This window comes from Columba livia, chromosome 2, assembly GCF_036013475.1.
Source record: "Columba livia isolate bColLiv1 breed racing homer chromosome 2, bColLiv1.pat.W.v2, whole genome shotgun sequence".
In the NCBI taxonomy this organism is placed as follows: domain Eukaryota; kingdom Metazoa; phylum Chordata; class Aves; order Columbiformes; family Columbidae; genus Columba; species Columba livia.
Window position 1 is genome coordinate 63539423 of NC_088603.1, and position 18661 is coordinate 63558083.

At 42.5% G+C, this 18661-nt stretch overlaps 1 protein-coding gene across 7 annotated transcripts in view; it reads left to right on the forward strand.

Moving 5' to 3' along the window:
• NFATC1 (nuclear factor of activated T cells 1) overlaps positions 1-18661 on the forward strand; it is a 113389-nt gene that overhangs the window by 15935 nt on the left and 78793 nt on the right. For all 7 annotated transcript variants that reach the window (XM_065052265.1, XM_065052262.1, XM_065052263.1 and 4 more), the window contains exon 3: positions 3442-3601. In XM_065052265.1, the coding sequence (XP_064908337.1) occupies positions 3442-3601 (160 nt within the window). The remainder of the gene's footprint in view (positions 1-3441; positions 3602-18661) is intronic.

Here is an 18661-nt window from a genome sequence, read left to right on the forward strand (position 1 = left end):
ATTAAAAAAAATTTAAAAAAGAAAAAAAAAAAAGAAAAATCTACCCATGTTAACTCAGAGGTGAAATGTAAAGCAGGTATATTTTTCTGACCAAAATCAAGTTGGTGGACACGTAGGCATCATTGTTGTTTTCATACTGTTCCAAAATCCACAGAAGGATATTTAACATGCATCTGCCTGCGTGAGACACCAGCAATAAATAATAAATTGTAACTATATTTTCATTTGGTGGACAGTTGAAGCAGGGGCAAGCTATCAGCCTGGTAAAAGTTTCAGCAGTCCTGTAGTTTCTCTACTTTGTTTTTGTTTCTAAAGGAACACTCCCTGTTAGAAAAAATAAGTTCAGTGCATGGCACCCTGTCTCAGCCACGCACCTTCCAAGTCACTTGCTTGACTTTGGCCACTGACACACACTTCTCCAGAGAGGGGTTCGTGCTGCCGTCAGGCAGCTGTCTGGGGTAGGTGGCTCCTTACTGTGGTACTTGGCCAAGGAGCAGGGTTGGTCCCCGTGTGACACTGGCAGTTGTTCTGACATCTTTGGCACAGGAGCCTAGTTAAGGACAAAAAAGTTTGCAAATCTTTTTTTTTTTTTTTCAAGTGGCCTTGGACATCTAGCAACTTTGAAAGTGTAATGGTAATTTAATTCCCAAATGCATAGCGGTCATGTGAAAATGGGGCTTAAACACCTTCGCAAAGTTAATAGAAGTTTTTGGCTTTGTTTCTTCCCTGTCTATATTCCAGCGTGCTCCTTAGTATCTTTTTTTTTCTTTTTGTAACTTGATAAATCTTTCTGCTAAAGGCAGAAGTCAGCCAGACTGGATAATCTGTTTTTGATTTAATCATATTTTGTATCTGGTGTATGCAAAATAAATCACTATTCATCTGTTTTGTAATCTGATTTATGTAGGACAGAGTTACATAGAGCGAGTTTTCTACAGCCTAATGCCAGGTTTTGTGAACCTGCCTTGAAACAACCATCCCTCATTACAGCATTTAGGAGGACTACAGTTAGATTTGTTCTGGTGTAGAAAGGAAGGGGAAAAGTTTTCAGGTGGTGGAAATTTCAATCTGAGGGAAATATACCAACGTATATTTGATAGGAAGACTGCGTGAAGGCCTTTTATTTCTCTTCTCCCTGCCGCCCAGGAGGGGCTCTTCTCCCCTTCATGTAATGCTGGCTAGATGAAAGTGGTTTGGACCGTTTCAATTTGATAAGGTTTATTTGCAGCAACCAGATTAGATTTTACCACTACACCATTTGCTTGGTGACTTTTTCCTTTAACCACGTTTAGCCGCAGGAAATGATGAAGTGGATGATGAAGATAACCTAGCATAGGAAATAGCTCTGACAGCCCCAGCCCGTGACACTGTTAAATACACCACTCTGCTTCCTTTATCAGGAAAACTGCCATTAACTGTCAGTTTATAATTGGGCAGGTGGTATTTTGGAATTTTGATGATAGATTGTAGGCTAACAGCAAACTGTGTTTTTGTTTTAAGGCTTTGTTTGAGAACATGAATTTTGCAAATTAATTATACTGACGTTTTCAGCTGCTGATTTGAAAGAGGGTTTTGTGGATTTTTTTTTTTTTTTTTAATAAGGCGTAATTAGTTATAGAACTATTACTTACTTCCATGGATCTTAAAAAAACCCCTCTTCAGTTGAGGGCTATGTGCTGTTGGCCAGAGTTGTCCTTTTTAATTAAGTGATAAAAATTTCTAATCTCATAGATGTTGTGTCCTCAAAAAGAAAAAAAAAAAGTTCCATCAAATGAGAATCTACTTAAAACCAGAAACATCTGTTTAAAAATGTGTGTTCATCATCACCAGGAGAGACACATCTGTTTTGCTCCTCTTTTTGTCATTTATCATTAGTCAAATGTAGTTTATCCAGAACATTTTTTTTTTTTTTGAGACTTTTTCAGACTGAAGTATGTGTACCTAAAGTGCTAGGCAAAGAATAGTGGTGATATATAATGGTGAATTGCCTGTGTGGATCACTGGGATGGTAAGATGGAGTGTTCAGTCTCCAGCTGAATATGTGCTTGTAATACACACATCCAGCGTGGAAGCTCTTCTGCATCCTTTCTCTTCCAGCCAGCACATTTCAGCTGTGATTCAGGCTGCTCGGACTGTCCTTGCACCAGCCTGTAGCAGCCAGGTGGGGAACTGGTAAATCCCCAGTGGGCAGCCTCCTTGCAGACAGGGGTGAGAGATAGTTAGTCCTTCAGCTTCCTTGTCTGCACCCTGTGGCAGGATGAGCCCTCTCACCATGGCAGGTAGTCCCAGCCTGTGGCAACAAGAAAAGGGTGGCAGACTGTGATTTTCTGCTTGCTGGTCACCTTCTCTGGGCTTATGGGAGGGATAATAAAGTTTGGTGTAAGAGGACAGAGTAGTGTGTTGCAGCTGTGCCATTTAACTAGTTGTAAAGGCTTTTGAAGGACATCTGGTGAGGAGAATTCACCAAAGGAGAGAAAATATGCTACATGTAAGATTAGTGTTTTCATCATGAAGCTTTTTGCTTTGTTTTTAAGATCAATACTTTTGTCTCAGGCCTAACAATGTTTCAACAGTGCTTGTTTGGTTTTTGATTGTTTGTTTTTTTTATCCCGAAGCATCAACTTGGCATTTCTTACAGTTGAGCTCTCCTTACTCTTTTCAAGTGTGGTTTTACACTGGAAATGGGTTTCTAAGAATGAGACTTCCCCACCATCGCATGCTGTTGGGACTGCTTGCTTGTGTGGTGGTAATGAGTCCTTAATATTGTAGTTAATTGCAGAGTCAGTAGAGGGCTGGAAGAGGGACCTGGATTTTCCTTTGGGTTTGTGCGTCATCCTTAGTAGGATTTGTCAGCAAGTTCTGACTTCAGAGCTTGTTCCCTTGCAGTGCATGAACCAGAAGGAGATTGGCTTCACTTTGAGACTCTCTGACGTGTTTTGTCTTCGCAAGGAAGCTGGGAAGTATTTTTTTTTCTTTTTTTTTTGTTTCTTCTTTCCACCCCCTGTAAACTGAGCAGATTTGTTGAAATCTATTAGATTCATGCGATGCAGAACTTCTCCAGAGTTGGTTCAGAGTTCACTTTCACAGGAGAAATCCTCTTCCTTAAATTCCTCTGTATCTTTCTGTCTACCTTTCTCCTTTTGGTTCAGTGATCAATACATTAAGATATTTGTAAGCTGTGTCTTAACGTTTTTCCATTTTGTTTACAAATGGGATAGCATCTGGACCATCAGATGTGCTCGACCGATAAATCTTCATAAAATAGCCATTACCTTCTAAATTACTTATGTCATGGCATTATCCATATTGATGAAATTTTAAATGTAAGATGGTGAAGGATGAACTGCGAAACACAGTCTCTAAAGTAATAGTGCTGGATATTTGTGGTTTATGATAGTATACTTGATGTTAATTTTTAATACATTTTCCTTTCCATTATAGCCCATCCCTGCCTGCCCTTGATTGGCAGCTGCCATCTCACTCAGGACCTTATGAACTGCGGATTGAAGTGCAGCCGAAATCCCACCACCGAGCTCATTACGAGACAGAAGGCAGTCGAGGGGCTGTGAAGGCATCTGCGGGGGGCCACCCTATTGTGCAGGTACCAAAGTGTGTAATGAGTGGCACAGGTTGTTTATCTTGGCGCTCTGTGGTCAGCACCCTTTCTTCTGCAAAATTGAAATGTGATTGGATATTTTTCCTGTCCTCAAAGGTTTCTGTGCACAAGTGCATCTTATGGTGCGTTTTAAACAGGATGGACCAACCTTTTATTAAAAACAAGGCAAGAGCACCCACTTGCTCTTAGCAATGTGAATATGGCACAAGCAGATTGCTGCTCTGTCCGTATACAGCTCAATAAGTGTTCTGCTGGCAAGTGGTCACCATGGACCAATCTGTGCATTCAGATTCCAGACATGGAGTTTATACTCAAATCAGCTGGGGATGTGCCTCGGTACACTTAGTCCTTAGCTTGTGGATGGATTAATCAGAGCTGTGAACACATGTTGGAGGACAGAGCTGTAGCAGTAATGTGGAAGCATGTCACTGGTTTGGATGTTGCAGTGACTGCTGAGTGGAGTGAGGCTTTTGGAGTTTCTTTTGTTTAGTTCCTTAAACCCCTCCATCTGCTCTGGAAAGCATCTGAGTTCTGAATCTAGTTTCATGAATTCTACTGAACTGCATATAAAGCATTTAATTTAATAATACTGTAAAGTGACCCTTAATTCATTTATATGACTAGTCTCATTCATTTAAGGACTTTTCTTGGGAGTGGGAAGAACAAGATTTAGTTGTTTAAAACAAAAAAAAAGAAGAAGCCATGGGAGGGAGCCAACTGTGCTTGTCCCTCCTCAGCTGCTTCTTTGCTCACCCAGAAGTTAAAATCACAGTGCCTTCCACGGGGACTGTGACCCCGAGTGCAGGTTGTATCCCTGCCCAGGTGCTGTGGGACCCACGGGTGTCAGGCACTGTCTGTGGGAGGGAGGCTCACGCTGCCGGGTTTGTGCCACGGCTCTGCCCGTGGGAGCAGCGGCTTGTCGAAAGGCTGGGTGGCTCCACACGAGGTTACAGACCATACGTGCAGGGCTGGTGTGCGTTTATTTGATGTAAAGCTCTGTTAGCAAACACATCATTTGAAGGAACATGCAAGTTTGAGATAACATCAGGCAGGGAAGGCCACTATGGATTTTGTGTGCTACTGTGGCAGCTGAAAAAAGAAAGTGAGGGGAGTTGTCAGCAGCAAACACAGTTCACTCTTGAGCTCTGCCAAAACTCATCAATGACATGGGATTATGGGAGTCATCTGCTGAAAGACAAAAAGTTTTAGCAGAACATTTGTGAATTATATTAAAGAGGGGTTTGCGGCAGACACACCTGATGGCAATTAATACCTACTCTGTGGCTTGATGCAAGGAAATGTAAATGGGGAAGCCTCAATTCACAGCAGCCAGCCTGGTGTTTAAAGTTTTCTACGTGCCTTTTGGAAAGACTGAATGTGATGCCAACATTTAATTGGACTAAATGCATCCAGACATTTCCCCTCTCATCCCCTGTCCCGGTCTGTGGGGAGTGAGTGTGCTGCTTCCAAACAAAACAAGTGTCAGAAAGAGGAGAGGAAACTGTGGAAGGGCATGAAGGGAGAGGGGAGGAAGCAGCCAGTCCGTGCTCTGTCAATTTGCTCTACCGGTTTGATAAAGATTAATGTATTTTTCAGTTCTTTTATTACAACCTGAACATCCTTTTCTCCAAAAAGTACTGAAACATAAAGAGGGCCAGGAAGAACCTCTCCATGCTGACATTGCCATCCCAGCTAGAGTTATCTGTTTAATTAAATACTTAAAAGCTTCAGACTAAATCCAGAGTTGGATTGATGGATGAGAAGTACTTCCAAAAAAGAAAGTACTTAGAAATACTTTTAATAGAGAAACAGTAAGTACTTACAAATACATAAGTACTTAAAAAAAAAAAAAAAAAGTACTTCTTAGTAAATGAAAGGAGGAGGAAATCTAAGGGATAACTTCTGATAATCTGGTGACTGATAAAAGCTGTGAAATGCATCTCTGAATGAATGTATTTCCAGATATTATAGGTGTTTTGGTCAGGTTTGATTCAGTCCACTGAGTTACACAGAAAGGACCCAGTCTTCAATGTTCACAGTCAGGTGTAAACTCAAACAGTGCCTGAATGTCTTCAGTTGTGAGATTTTGGATCAAGCTTTTTCCTTTATTTTTTCCCAGTGTTTTTGTTTGTGTTGACCCAGTGAAACCCATCATAAAATGTCTCTGAGGTCTTGCACTGCCTTTTGCATTATTTTTTTGCCCCCTGTGGGCAGTCAGGTCTTTCTTGTGTTGCTGTTTTGAGGGAGCTTGATTAAATTCTGCTTTTGTTAAAGCTCTTCACCTTCAAGAGGAGAATGTGGAAGAAGTTTCTTCCTCTTTTCTCCATTTCAAACCTCCTCTCACTAGCATCCTGCATCCTAAAACAGGAGGTTTTCTCACACTAATACTTCCCCATATGTGTAGGACATGCTAAGGCAGAGGAAGAGTAAATCCAAAAAGAATCCACTGCTCATGGCACAGTTCCCCAGCAGAATTGTCAGGAGGTTGCTTTTTCTGCAGCTGGAGTGTGTTCATCATTTTTTTCCAGGCAATGTTAGCTCCCTTGCAGCTGCTCCATCTCTTTGTGTAAGAGGTGTAAGGGTCCAATAATCGAAGTTTCCAAGGCAAGCGTGTGGGACAAGGAGAGTGGTGGTGTAGACAGGATGGAGTCTCTTGTGGGTGTCACATGAAGTCCAGGGTTGGAGACCAATTTTTTCTTTGGCTCTAGCAGCTCCTCCAGGCTGGTGACTTTTCTCTTGCCCCAACCTGGTGATGAAAGGCACCACTTGTTCCTTATCCTCCATCATCTGCGTGGTGCTTGCTCACTGGAGACTCCTGCAGCCTGTCTTCCAGCCATATGCCATGCCAGCAGGATTTCCTGTGGATTTCCTTCTGTGGGATGGCTGCACCTTCCCTTCTCTGCTTAGGAATTATACAATTTTGAGGTCTTCAAGTTGCCCATGAGTGCTAATGAGCCTGGTAACGCAATATTCCTCTCTCTCATGTTTCGCCTTTGCCTATTTGGGTGTGTGGCTGCCGTGGGAGCCCCAAGCTATCGTTGTTCTCAATTGCTAAACGTTTTGAGAGCGGGATAAGCTGGCGCACCTAGTGAGCTAAAAATGCTGCAGAAGATCGGCAGGCGAGCGGTGCCAGGGAGTGGTGCTGGTGAGCTCACAGCTGGCACTGGCTTTTGCCCCTTGGCTCAGGGAAGCGTTTTGCGAGTTGTCGTTGCCTTTGGTGATTTGAGACAGAGGTGCTCCCTTCTCTGAGTCAGAATGGGGCCGGTGCTCCAGCTGGCGTCAGGCGTTAGGAAGCTGCACGTTGTGCCAGTTGTGGGTGAAGCCCGGGACCACTTTGGGAAGCAGAATCACGCCTTTTAGCATCCTGCTGGCACTTCCATTTTTCTAGGAGTTCATGACTAGGGTGAGGATTTCCCTGAATGGAGCAAGATGAAGTGAATGGGGACTTCAGGAAACCCACGGAGTTAGACAGCTACAGCCATATTTTAAGTGAGGTGAATTTGCTTCAAGGGGTTTACATCCAGAACATCTTAAATATGCCCTCCACTTGGACATACCTCCCTTTCTTAATTTTAAAAGTGGTGGTGAGGAGTTGAACAAGGTGGGGGTTACATTCCAGCCAGCGATGGCTCTGTTTCAGCTGCAGGTAAGCAATCTGGCAGATAAAAGTTTAGGATCCCTGGGGATGGATGGCACCAGATTATAAATATACAGTCTATAGATATTCTAATTAATAACTCATCTTTGGAATAAGTCAAGTACTTTAGCTGCCCGAGATGGAATTTTTACAAGCAGGGTGGGGTGTATCTGTGAGATAAAATCCAAATACTCAAGAATGTTTAATTAAAGGGTATGATTTACTCCCATAAAAGACTGGACTAAAGGGTGAAAGAAAATATTCAAATGCACAGAAGAGTGTAGTAAGCACTTTCAAAAGTCATGATTATTATTAGGTTTTTTGACACAAAATATGCCAAGAATATTTTTCAAGATCACTCTTGACGTGAGGGAGATAAATTGGTTAGAAAAAGGGAAGAAAATAAATTGTGGGGTTTTTCCATTTTTATCTAGGTAATCAGTACTAGCCAAATTTTTTTTTTTTTCCTTTTGGAAAAATAAGATAATATTGAAGATACAGTGAATGCTGCCTTGCCTTTCACTGTATCACTTTGCAGTGTAATGGTAGAGGTTGCCTATGGCTTGTGGACTCCAATACAGAATTTGATCTGAGCCTGTGAACAGACAAATAGTCTGAACTCCCTCATTTTATAGGCAAAACACAGCGATTTGTCTGCTGATCTATATAGTCAAAATGTTGTTTGTGCTGGGAGTCTTGCTCACAAGAGCTGGCTTGGGTCATTTCTTGACAAGATCTCAAGTAGGTACTTTGAGTCAGATTTTCAAAGGCCTTGAGGCATATGTTGGGATTTTAAAATCCCCTTATGACTAACAAGTGTCAAAAATCTTCTCTAGAGCAATTGGTGTCTCTGTATTTTTGTACATCTCCACATCACCATAATTAGGCACCGACATGCCTCTGAGCTATTTGTGCACCACAGTAACGCATGGAGTGTGTTATAATTTGTTTCCCATGGGTCCGTTTGTTTTGTTGCTTTCAGATAATGAGCTCAAGTAGTCCAGTTCCAGGTGCTGGCCACCACAGATATCTATCAGAGTCCTTTAATCTTCTGGACTGAAGAGCTATGAATATCTTTTGCAAACCCCTCAAGGAATAGAAAGCCTTGTTGATCGAACCACTGCAATTTCAGGGACAGCAGTCCGTTCAGCTAGTTGCAAATGCATTCAGGTTGGGGCTTTACGTTTTGACATCACCGTCTCATATAGCACTTCTCATGCACCTGGCTTCACAAGCAGCTGACAGCGTGAGGTAAAGGGTTGTGCAGTTACATGGAAGGCAAGATGGGAAGAAGAGAGAAATGAGGTGAAGGAAAAGACTGGAAAGAGATGTTCATTGTCGGCAACAGGAAGGAGATGAAAGGGTAAGAATTCTGAGATGAAGACTCTTCCAGACAGAGTGGGGCAAGTCCTTCACAGCAGTGCTCTGATGCTGCACAGAAAGAGTGAGCCCATGGTTAATTTTTAAGTACACAATATGGGACTTCTCATGTACCTGCAGTGTGTGCAGAAGCACTTTTCTTGGTAGGGGTACTCCAGTGCTCTGGGTTTGTTTTAAGCAACAGGGCTGCGACTGTTGCTGGGTCAGTCGAGGGAACTGAAAAGAAAACAGTCCCTGGTGAGTCCAACTCATGGCCACCTGACACCTCACCAAGAGGAGTGAATGTGGAAAAAAATGTTAGCCTCTTTCCCCTTCCCTCTCTGGGTCTATCAAAGCAGAGAAGCAGGCATATTTGTGTTAGTAAGCAGTGATTCAGCTTGCCGTGCCACAGTGGGCTTCCTCTCTGTGCTGCTCTTAACTTTGTTTTAGAAGACAGCATCAGCCTTTTATCCAGATGGAAATATAATCCTTTCGTATGGCAGGGATATAAAGACATTGACAAGCACCTGTTAGCCAGGTTGCAATTAATAGCACAAAGCCATGCAACCATACAACAAACCAGACAGGGAGCCTACATTTTTATAGCCTTGTTTTAGACAGCTAGTACTTCTTAAAAATAAATCTAAGCTGAATGACTTTGTCACTTCTTGCATCTGTATGGTTAAAGCTAGCCTCAAACTGGCAGACAGATAATCAAAACTGAAAAGCAGAATGATTTGGCAGATGTTCTAAGGCTGCTGTTGCTTCTATAAATCCAATGAATATAAGAATGCCCATTCAAAGCGTTTTATCATGGTTTTTCATCATTAGAAGATTGTGTTTTCTAAAGGGGGGAGTTTCTCTTTTTCGATATTTCCCATGAAGCTGGTCCCACAGGGTGTCTCCACAAGCATAGCCATATAGGCAGCTTATGGCCTGCCTGAGAAGGACCAAGTCCAGAAGGGAGCTGCTCTGTAAAGTGTGCTGCTGTCAGCTGGGGAAGATGTTACGACCCTGAAAATGCACCTTCAGCTCTGATTTATGAGCAGTCCTGGGGTCAGGCCTCTGCTGTTTGGTGTAACAGCCCCTTCCAAATGAAAAACGAAGTTTCTACCAGCCAGCACTTGAGGAATGCACTCTGCTCTGCTTTAAAAATGAGAGCTCACCCACGCTTGGCCTGACGGACACCACAATACGTGTTCCAGCTGTTAGGACGCTGAGATATTCAACCTGGCTTTCCAGCCCAAAGGATTTAGCCCAACATCCTAGGTTTGCCTTCAGTTTCGACTCGCTAGCTGCCCTCAAAGCAGAAGTTAGTGGCCTTGAGGGAGGAGGGGATGGAAGGCGTGCCTACTTCTCTGTTGTTGCTGTCTTCATTCACTCGGGAAAGGGGATGATGATACCAGCTCCTGGCTTTCCTCTTCCTTGGCCTCTCCCGGTTACCTTTCTGCCTTGTCCTTTGCAACAAGGGAGTTGGTGGCGTTATTCTCAGTGTGTGGGGTATCTTCTGGCTGTCCTCTGGTGATGGTTGATAAGGCAAAGACTTTCTAGGTTAGACCTAGGAAGGAAGCAAAGGAGTCATCTTCATTGCCACCACTGCTCACAGAGACATCCTTTCTGCTTCCTTTGTGGGGCTGGTTTTGGTGACCAGCAGTGCACACATTCTAAGTGTCTAGAAAAAATGTCATGGAAGTCTCTGCAAGACCAAGAAAGACAGAATATAAATGTAGTAGTCTTTTCTTCTCTTATTCCTCATTTACTTTGTTTGCAGGTCTCATGCTGTATCCTTTCACTAGGAGAATTGTTTGCAGTTTGGGCAGAGCTTTTTGTGCACATTGTCAGAAAAGGGTGCTTCATCATTATTTTGGAAGTATACCTCAAAAACATGTGTCATTGCATTCCAGGGAGTAATCGGGCCTCATCCTTGATGGTTTGAGTGCTATGCTTTTTTTCTCCTTTCCATCTTTTTTGCCCCCTTTTTAATATTGCATCCCTCCTGCTGAAAGTTGCAGATTCTCTGTCTCTCGCTATGTGTTCAAATTTTCTATTTAGAAGTTTCCATTCCCCTTTTCCACAAGTGGTCAGGTCCCAAGCAAGATAAGAAAAATCCCCCTTGCCTAATTTTTCTCCATAACTAAATAAAGTGCAAATGTCTGTGGACCTGGGGAGTATCTGTTGGTGGCTGTAGTTCAGTGAAGATGGAAAAAAAAATAGCAGTTGAAATAGGCAGTTACTTTGCAGCAATGTGCTAGGAAAATACCTGTACAAGCCGCAGCAGCCCAGCAAAGGCATTTGTGGTGGTGCTAGTGAGGCTGCTGCAAATGTGCTTACAGAGCTAAATGTTCCCAGTTTCTTCCTTAGTATTCTCCGTCAAGACGTGCTAAAGCTCAGGAACCCATAGTGTGATCTGTTCTCTCTTATATTTCTTTTTTGAAAAAAAAAGTATTAGAAAGAAACAATTCACCTTAAGTGAAACAAGAAGAGAAAAACGACGGCCAGTGAGATTCCAGAGGGTTTTGGCAGATTTGAAAACTTAAAAAATGATCGTAATGTAAAAACAAAAATTGACAATTGCTTAATTCATATTCTAATAGATCTTTGTCTTTTGGGGACATTATTTTAGTGCCTGAGGTATTAATTAAAAAAAACATGGCCTCTGCATCTGTCTAGCAATTGCTCTCTCACAAGGACGATTGGTGGTGGTTTTTTTCTCCCCGTAAATTGAAGCACCCTTTCACTGAAAATGCATATATCAGGGAAAACACCTAGAAGTGAGGTGGGTTGCAGAATCAGAAGGCTGTGGTTCTGTAGACCTCTCTGAGCTTCAGCAGCTCTCCTTCTGCCCTCCCAGCGTCTGAGAAGGAGCTGCTGACACTTTTGGCTTGCCAAAAGAGGCTACCCAGAGTGCTACAAATAGGAACCTACTTTTCTAAGGAAAATTACAACATGGGTAGACCTCTTGCTTGCCTTAAATTACCAGACCTCCATTACAAAAAAAACCCCAAACCGCATTCAAAGCAGTATTAGGGCACTTTTGAAGTCATTAAGCTTAACCTGCTTTACTGAAGCACATGCTTAGGAGTTTGCTGACTCTTAGTCAGTTTAGCTATTTTTCAGAAAATAAGACTGTGGATGGGTAGGATGTCGAGGACTGGACTTAAAATGGCTTTACAGGGAGGTTTAAATGATACGTGAGGCTGTGGTCTGGGTGTGAACCACAGTTGTTACTTAGTTTTGGTTGCAGTTGAGAAGACCTACACCAAAGTTATCAATCAGCAGATCCGCTCCAGACTTGTCAGATTATTGCATGTTGACGGGTGCCCAAAAGCTGCAATGAAACATGGTTAAAATTAAAATGCAGCTTTACCAAAGCCAGATGCTTCATTATGAGCTGAGCTAACCTACCTGCCAAATACTGCTAACCTGCATGAGGCAGGTGATTAATTTTTTACAAGTCTGCTTTGGCAACTAGACATCTGTCCTCTATTCCTAAAAGTAATATCTCAGGGCAAGAAATTTATTTTTATTCTTCTTAGTACTCCAAATTACATAAAACATATATATTATGAAAAATATATTGTGCGCATTTTGTATGAAGTTATACTGGGGGCAGCTTGTATTTCAGATCACTTTCACACCAGTGTAACTCTATTGGAATAATTTCTTGTTTGTACTTTCTAATTTTTATGTGTAAGAAGAATAAAAAATCACATCCATAACATACCTTGTAATCTGGAATATCAGTATATGTGGTTAGAATATACATTTTCCATTTTAATCAGTCATTGTTCCAACTAACAGGCTGAATCAGTGGAAAATATGGTGTCAAATTACTCAGTTGCTCTCTTGAAGTACGTTGCAGCTTTCATTATGAGAAGGGGTTTGTCATTTTTTTCCTTGTGAAGAATAGCTTGAGATCTTCTTTGATACATGCCGTGAAAGGGAGATGATCCATTACAGCATCTGCTATATACATGCACTTAAGTAAAATATGTTGCGTGCTGTCAGTGCAGTGAAATCAAATAAACTTTCTCCTCCCTCCACATGTTTGAGAAATAATTTAGCAGCAGTTGCATATTTTTACTGAAGCAGTTGAAACGTGCTAGCGATCAATTTACTTACACATGGTAAAAATAATACAGGTTGCAGACAGATTTGTAATACGGTTTTTAAACACCTGTTTTTAATGTTTCAGTACCTAATAAAGCAGAGGAACTCCTGCTTTTGGTTTGCATGCAGACATGGTGTACGTTGGGATTTAAAAGGCTACTGCCTAGGTTTCAAATACAGCCCTATTCACAGCAGTAAACAACACTTGCAGGCACAGCCTGGGTACATTTTTGGGAGTTCCTTAGCACTTGGGTTACAGTCACCAAAGTCTCCTTCAATGAGTTTTGCTCTTTTGGGCACTGATAACGTGGTGTTACTGCCAAATGTGAATCCTGGCAAAAAGCCATTGTCCTTACCAGGAAGGGAGCTTCTCCCTTGCCACTTGCAATCCTGCTCATGTAAAAAGTTTGCTGGTCCAGTTCTATGTAATGTAGGGGAAAGATATAAAAGAGATTGAGCAAAGTGCAATAGAGCTTTTCAGTACATCCCTAAATTTTCATAAAGTGGGATTAAATGTTGAACATATGCTTTAGTTTTCTACAAAGCAAGAATACATTGATTAACTGGCAATTAATTGTGTCACTTATTGTTGCTGAGATTACTCAGTTGCAAAACGTGGATTAAGATACTTTCACTGTCTTGCGTGGGTGTTACAAGAGATTGGGTATCACACGTGAGCATGCGGGGCTACCCACTGCCCAAAAATAACAGGAAAAAGGGGAGCAAGTTGCAGAATCTGCACTGTCTTCTTACAGACCTCTTTACTGCTTTTCAGGAGACCCATTAAGTTGTCCCTCTTAAAAATCCAGTGCACTTTGGGCATTGGTTGCAGGTTCCCGCCCGTGTGTTGCTGCTTCCTTCTGATGGCTTTCAGGTGAATTCTATTAACTGGATCCTCCTTTTCCTCTGCTTCTGCCTTTGGTCCCTTTGATTTTGGGAGCCCTTAGGATGATTGCATCTTCTTTTTGTTCCACCACCCTTATGCCTGACCACATCCAATGGGCATGAAGCCCCTGTGTCTCCAAAGGTTTTACTGGATGTCTTGATAGCAAGTCAGGCATAATGATGCTAGCACTAAGATTCTCATCACCATCCAAAATCTTCCCATTACATTCCTCTGTCTTTGGGCAAACTGTACCTTTCTTCATGTCATTTAAGTATGTAATTTAGACCAGTCACTAAAGTCTGCTATATTTAGCTGATCCCTGTGCCTGCATCAAAATAGCAATATCAGTGTATCATGCATGTTCTGTGCAGGACAGGGGTGCCCATATTTGCTGTCGTTAATAAGCCACACGTCCCCTTGGCTCTCTGCCTGTGAAAGGACAGTGGCTAGCATTTGGGAAGCCCGCAGCATGTCGTGGCTGTGCAGATAGATAAATAGCTAGAAGGGAGTGGGTCAGAAGAGAGATCACATTTCATCTCTGGAGAGCTGCTCAAAGTTGAGTCGTGCGTGAAGCCAAGGTGCAGCTCAGGCAAAAAGGGTTAGTCCCAAGTTTTCACCCCTCTCTTGATGTCTTCACCTGAGGCTGCTGCCTGATGTGGCAGCACAAGGAGAGTGACCTGAGCCTGAGATGGTTGGTGTATGTCAGGATTTAGAAACTCAAGCAAGGCTTGCACAGCGTTGCCTGTGCTTGCCGGGGGCCAGGACTACTCACGCCGTGGCTCTCTTGCCTGTGTGTGCAGGCACCTAACACTTTGCTTGTGGGTGCGGGGCGGAGGAGGGATGCGAGTGGCTATTTTGGATGACACCGACCATTGCCAAAGTGAGTGCTGGTGAGCGGGGCGGCACGCACCTGTGGGGTGCTGGATGCAGCTGTGGAGAGAGGGGATGAGCACTGCATGGGTGTTGCTAGCGGTGGGCCTGGCACAGCGGGCAGCACTGGGGCCAGCGGGGGCCCAGCTCCCACTGCCTTCCCCTTGCCTCCCTACAGGTCCTGGCCTGGCATGTTGTTGTTATGATTGCTATGGAAATTATTTCAATGTGTTTTGTAGTTCTGAGATGCTGCGTCTTGTGTTGTTTGGCTGGGAAGCTGCTTGACTGGTTTTAGAGGGTGGCTGTACATGCACAAACACTAGCTGATTTTTTTTCGTCGTGGAAAGTAGGAGATTCACAGCATGGTTTTAATTAGAATCGCTCATTTAGTCTTGCACTGCAGCGCGTTCTTTAGTTGAAAGATAATTTAATTTTCTTTGTTTTGGAAGATTTTTGTGCTTGTCTGTGTGAAATGTCTTTATTTACTGTGCCTTCTAGTGCTTGGTGCATAGTGTTGATTGTGAGGAGAGTCAAAACCAAAAACTTCCCTCGGCTGTATTATTTTCCACCTGCTGTGGCTTTTAATACAGTCTCACTGCTATATATGTACAAAGTGCCTGTGTTTCTAGGAGAAAAACACCAGAGAAAATTGGCAATGCATGTGGGGTTAGCTTTAGCTGTAAAATCTCATTGACTTGAAGAGGAATAGCAGTCTAAAAGCTGTGAAGTGCTGAGGAAGTGTAACTGGTATGGGTAGGTTTGATTTTTCACCGTGCAGAAGTCCACAGAAGACAATGCTTGTTGAAAAAAAGGGCAACCCCCGCCAGCAAATCCTGCAGCTCTTTGCAGAACTCTGTATTAAGTTCTTGTAACACCTTCTGTGCTATGGAGAGTATTTTGTCTGGTTGAAACACCATACAGCATGGATACAGCATGGAGCAGTCGTGTTTACATGTTTAAAAGTATTTAGACAGTGCCTGTCATCTCAGAATAAAAAAAAGCCGCATAAAATATTAAATCTCTCCCCATATATACAGAAATTCATAAAATGGCTTGGAATGTGTGGCTTTTTTAAAGAAAAATTTATAGATGGCATTTATTTATCAATAATCTTTAATTATCCTGTGATGATTTTCCAAATGGCTTTCAAATTAATTTTCATCTGCTTCTCTTCCACTGATATTGTTTTCATTATGTGGACCTTATGTGTCTTAGCTCTTATTCTGCAATAATGTAATATTCCTCAATATAGACTTAATATTGTTGCTGAATATAGGTTATAGAGTATTATTGACTACAAAATGGCATACAGTAATAGAATTTTACACAAACCCCACCCATAGCTGCAAACATGAGCTGCCAGGGACAAACAAATTTATACCACAACTTGTAGGCACATGTGCTAGCATCTAGGTACACAAGTAATCTCAAGCACATGTCCTGAACACATCAAAGCCTCATTTTCTAATCCCTCCCAGTTGTGAGGAAAACCTTAAAATATGTGAACTGACATAGCCCCACTGCTGGCTGCAAGAGCCCTACTTGAAATGGAGGCAGGTCAGAGAGTTTTTGCAAAGAGCAAGACAGTGCAGGGGCAATGCTGGCACTGGGCTATAGCTCTGCAGATTTGCTAGCGTAAATGAAGCCCCTGAAACTTTCAGCCTGAGTAGATTTTACATGAGTAGTTGCTCTAATCACAGGGCAGCGTTAACCTAGAAGTGTAGCTGTAATATCCTATGTTTTTAGGAAAATTGTCTAATGAGTGAAAGCATTCTTCTGTTCTTCCAGTCTTGAGTAAAATAACATAAATAAAGAAAAATATGATCAAATTTGGCCTCTAGCTTCTTGACTTTCCTGTTACTAGTGAAAGCTCTTTCCCTTTTTATGTTAGAAAGCTATGTAATATAAGTAAGTTTGAATTTAGAATAAAAATGAACATTAGCAGGAGTACTGCCTTTTTATTATGATTTTAACATGTGTTCCAGTTTTGAAGCAACAGTAACAGCAAGGCCTCCCAAAAAGTACCTGATGCCGTTCCCAAACTTCCCGTGTGCTCCAGAGCTGAGGTTGGGAGTGCTGCTGGGAGCGGGGTGGGCAGTAAAGGGGTTGCTGCAGTCTTTGCATGGAGTTGCTCCTGGCCACAGCTCTCCTCTGAGGGAAGGAAGGGTTATTGATCCCATCTCGGGTACTGGGAGGGAGACTGGGGTGGAGCTGGTTAAGTGTCTATCTCCCATCTGTGACTACCCGCTGCTTGCCCCGTGTTGTGGCTGACTCTGCCCAGGGTGCTGCAGCCCCCAAAATCCAGGTGGAGAAGTGTAAGCACTGAAGTGAAGCTGTGGTGGAGTTGACTTTGACTTTTCCCTCTGGGAGAGAAAAGGACTGCAAAGTACCACCATTCAAGTTGATGGTCTCGTACTCTTGCTGTGAAAAGCTGTGGATGACTGCCTGAAATGCGTGATGGCAAGGTACCAAGTGTTGTGTTTGTAGTGGGCTCTGCCACTGCAGGGATCTCTCACAGCAGCTCTGCTCCTCCTCTCTTTGGGCTAAGAGCAGTGTGCCTTTCTCGCAGCACTGCCCTGGGTTTGTGGGACACTCCTGCGTTGAACCGTGGCCTAGGCTGGTTACAGTTGTAAATCTGTGTTTTGGATTTATACAGCTAACAGTAGATGTCTGCAACTGAGCTAATTGCCTTAGTTTCCCTCTATCATCAGGGTAAGGCTTGTTGGTATAGAGTTTAGGGAGCTATTAATTTTAGGCTGGTGTGAACATCTGAAACAGCTCAGGTAAGTCACACCTTCAGAGTGCATGTCTGATTTTGCTGGCTGTGAAGGCAGCCAAAGAGACCAGACCGTGTTGTTGTCCAGCCTGTAGGTGCTATAGTTGAAGTTAGGTGCTGTGAATCACCTTTTTGACTTGATATGTTGTGTGTAATTATGTGTAACCAGGCCCAGTGGGCTTTAAGGTCTTAGCAGTTTGCCAGAACCAAGGTTTGCTTCTTGGTTTATATACCCACGTAAGGCTTGAGTATGATGGCGAGGAGCAGTGCCTTTTGAGATTTTGGCATTCCTGTCTCTGGCTTGTGACTTGGCCCATGCCAGAGCCTCATGTTTGAAATCAACAGGTTGATACAGAGACTGTCTTGATTTGGGTGTGAAAACACAGATCCTGGTCACCAATACTCATTGTACATCCCTTTGAAGGAGAAAGTGATACCCTCAGCGTCTTCCTCAAACTCCAGTGGTGCACTGACATCCTGCTACACCAGCTGCAACAAGGTGTCATTCATTTGTAGCAGCAGATAAACTACTCTGTAAAGCTTTTATTGGCAAGTTCTGCCATTAATATTCACAACACTTTATTTGGCTGTCTTACTAGCTTTAAACGGGCTTGTGGTATTAGCTCTTCAGTATTTGGATGAAATTCTAATGCAACAGCTGTTGCTAAATAATGTTACTCAATGTGACAATATTTAGAATAATAGATTGAAAATAGTCTCTATATGTTGAGAAAGTTTATCTAAGGGTCTTGTGTGCTTTTTTTTTTTTTTTACTCCCTGTTGGAGATCACAGGTCTTTCAGTTCATTGTAGTGCTTGTAGCCTGTTGGGCAGAACTGCTCATGTTATGCTTGTTGGTCAGAGAGTCTGGTCTGTTGCATCAATGTTTAAATTCTGTTTCTTTCAAAACTGAAAAGCCAAAAGATTACAGCTTTCTATTAAAGGTATAAATGTCACAGGATTTTTTTTTTTTTTTTTTTGTAAAACAGGTGACATCAACCAATGGCATCACTTTTGCTCTCAAACAACTCAAGCATGAAACCCAGTCTCTCTGAATTTTTCACAGTTTTTTTCAACTGTCTTGGAGGTCAAAACCTTGAAGTTGAGCTATAAGTTATACCTGACCTATTTTTATTGCTGCATTAAGATACTTTTCATAGAAGGCACGCTCTCAGATAAAACTGCAGCGTAATTGGAGCTGTAGGACCAGGTGGATCAAAGGTGGCTTGTGGAAGGAGAGTAGGACCAGAAGTGTGCAGTGAACTGGCAAAACACACTGCCCTTTTCTGCTCTGAGACAGAAGTCAGAAATCGCATGTTTATGAATCTTGTGCATGTGATGACAACACTTTTAAAGGGTTGAAACAATGGAAGCAGAACGTGTCTTGAGGAACATATACATGCAGACA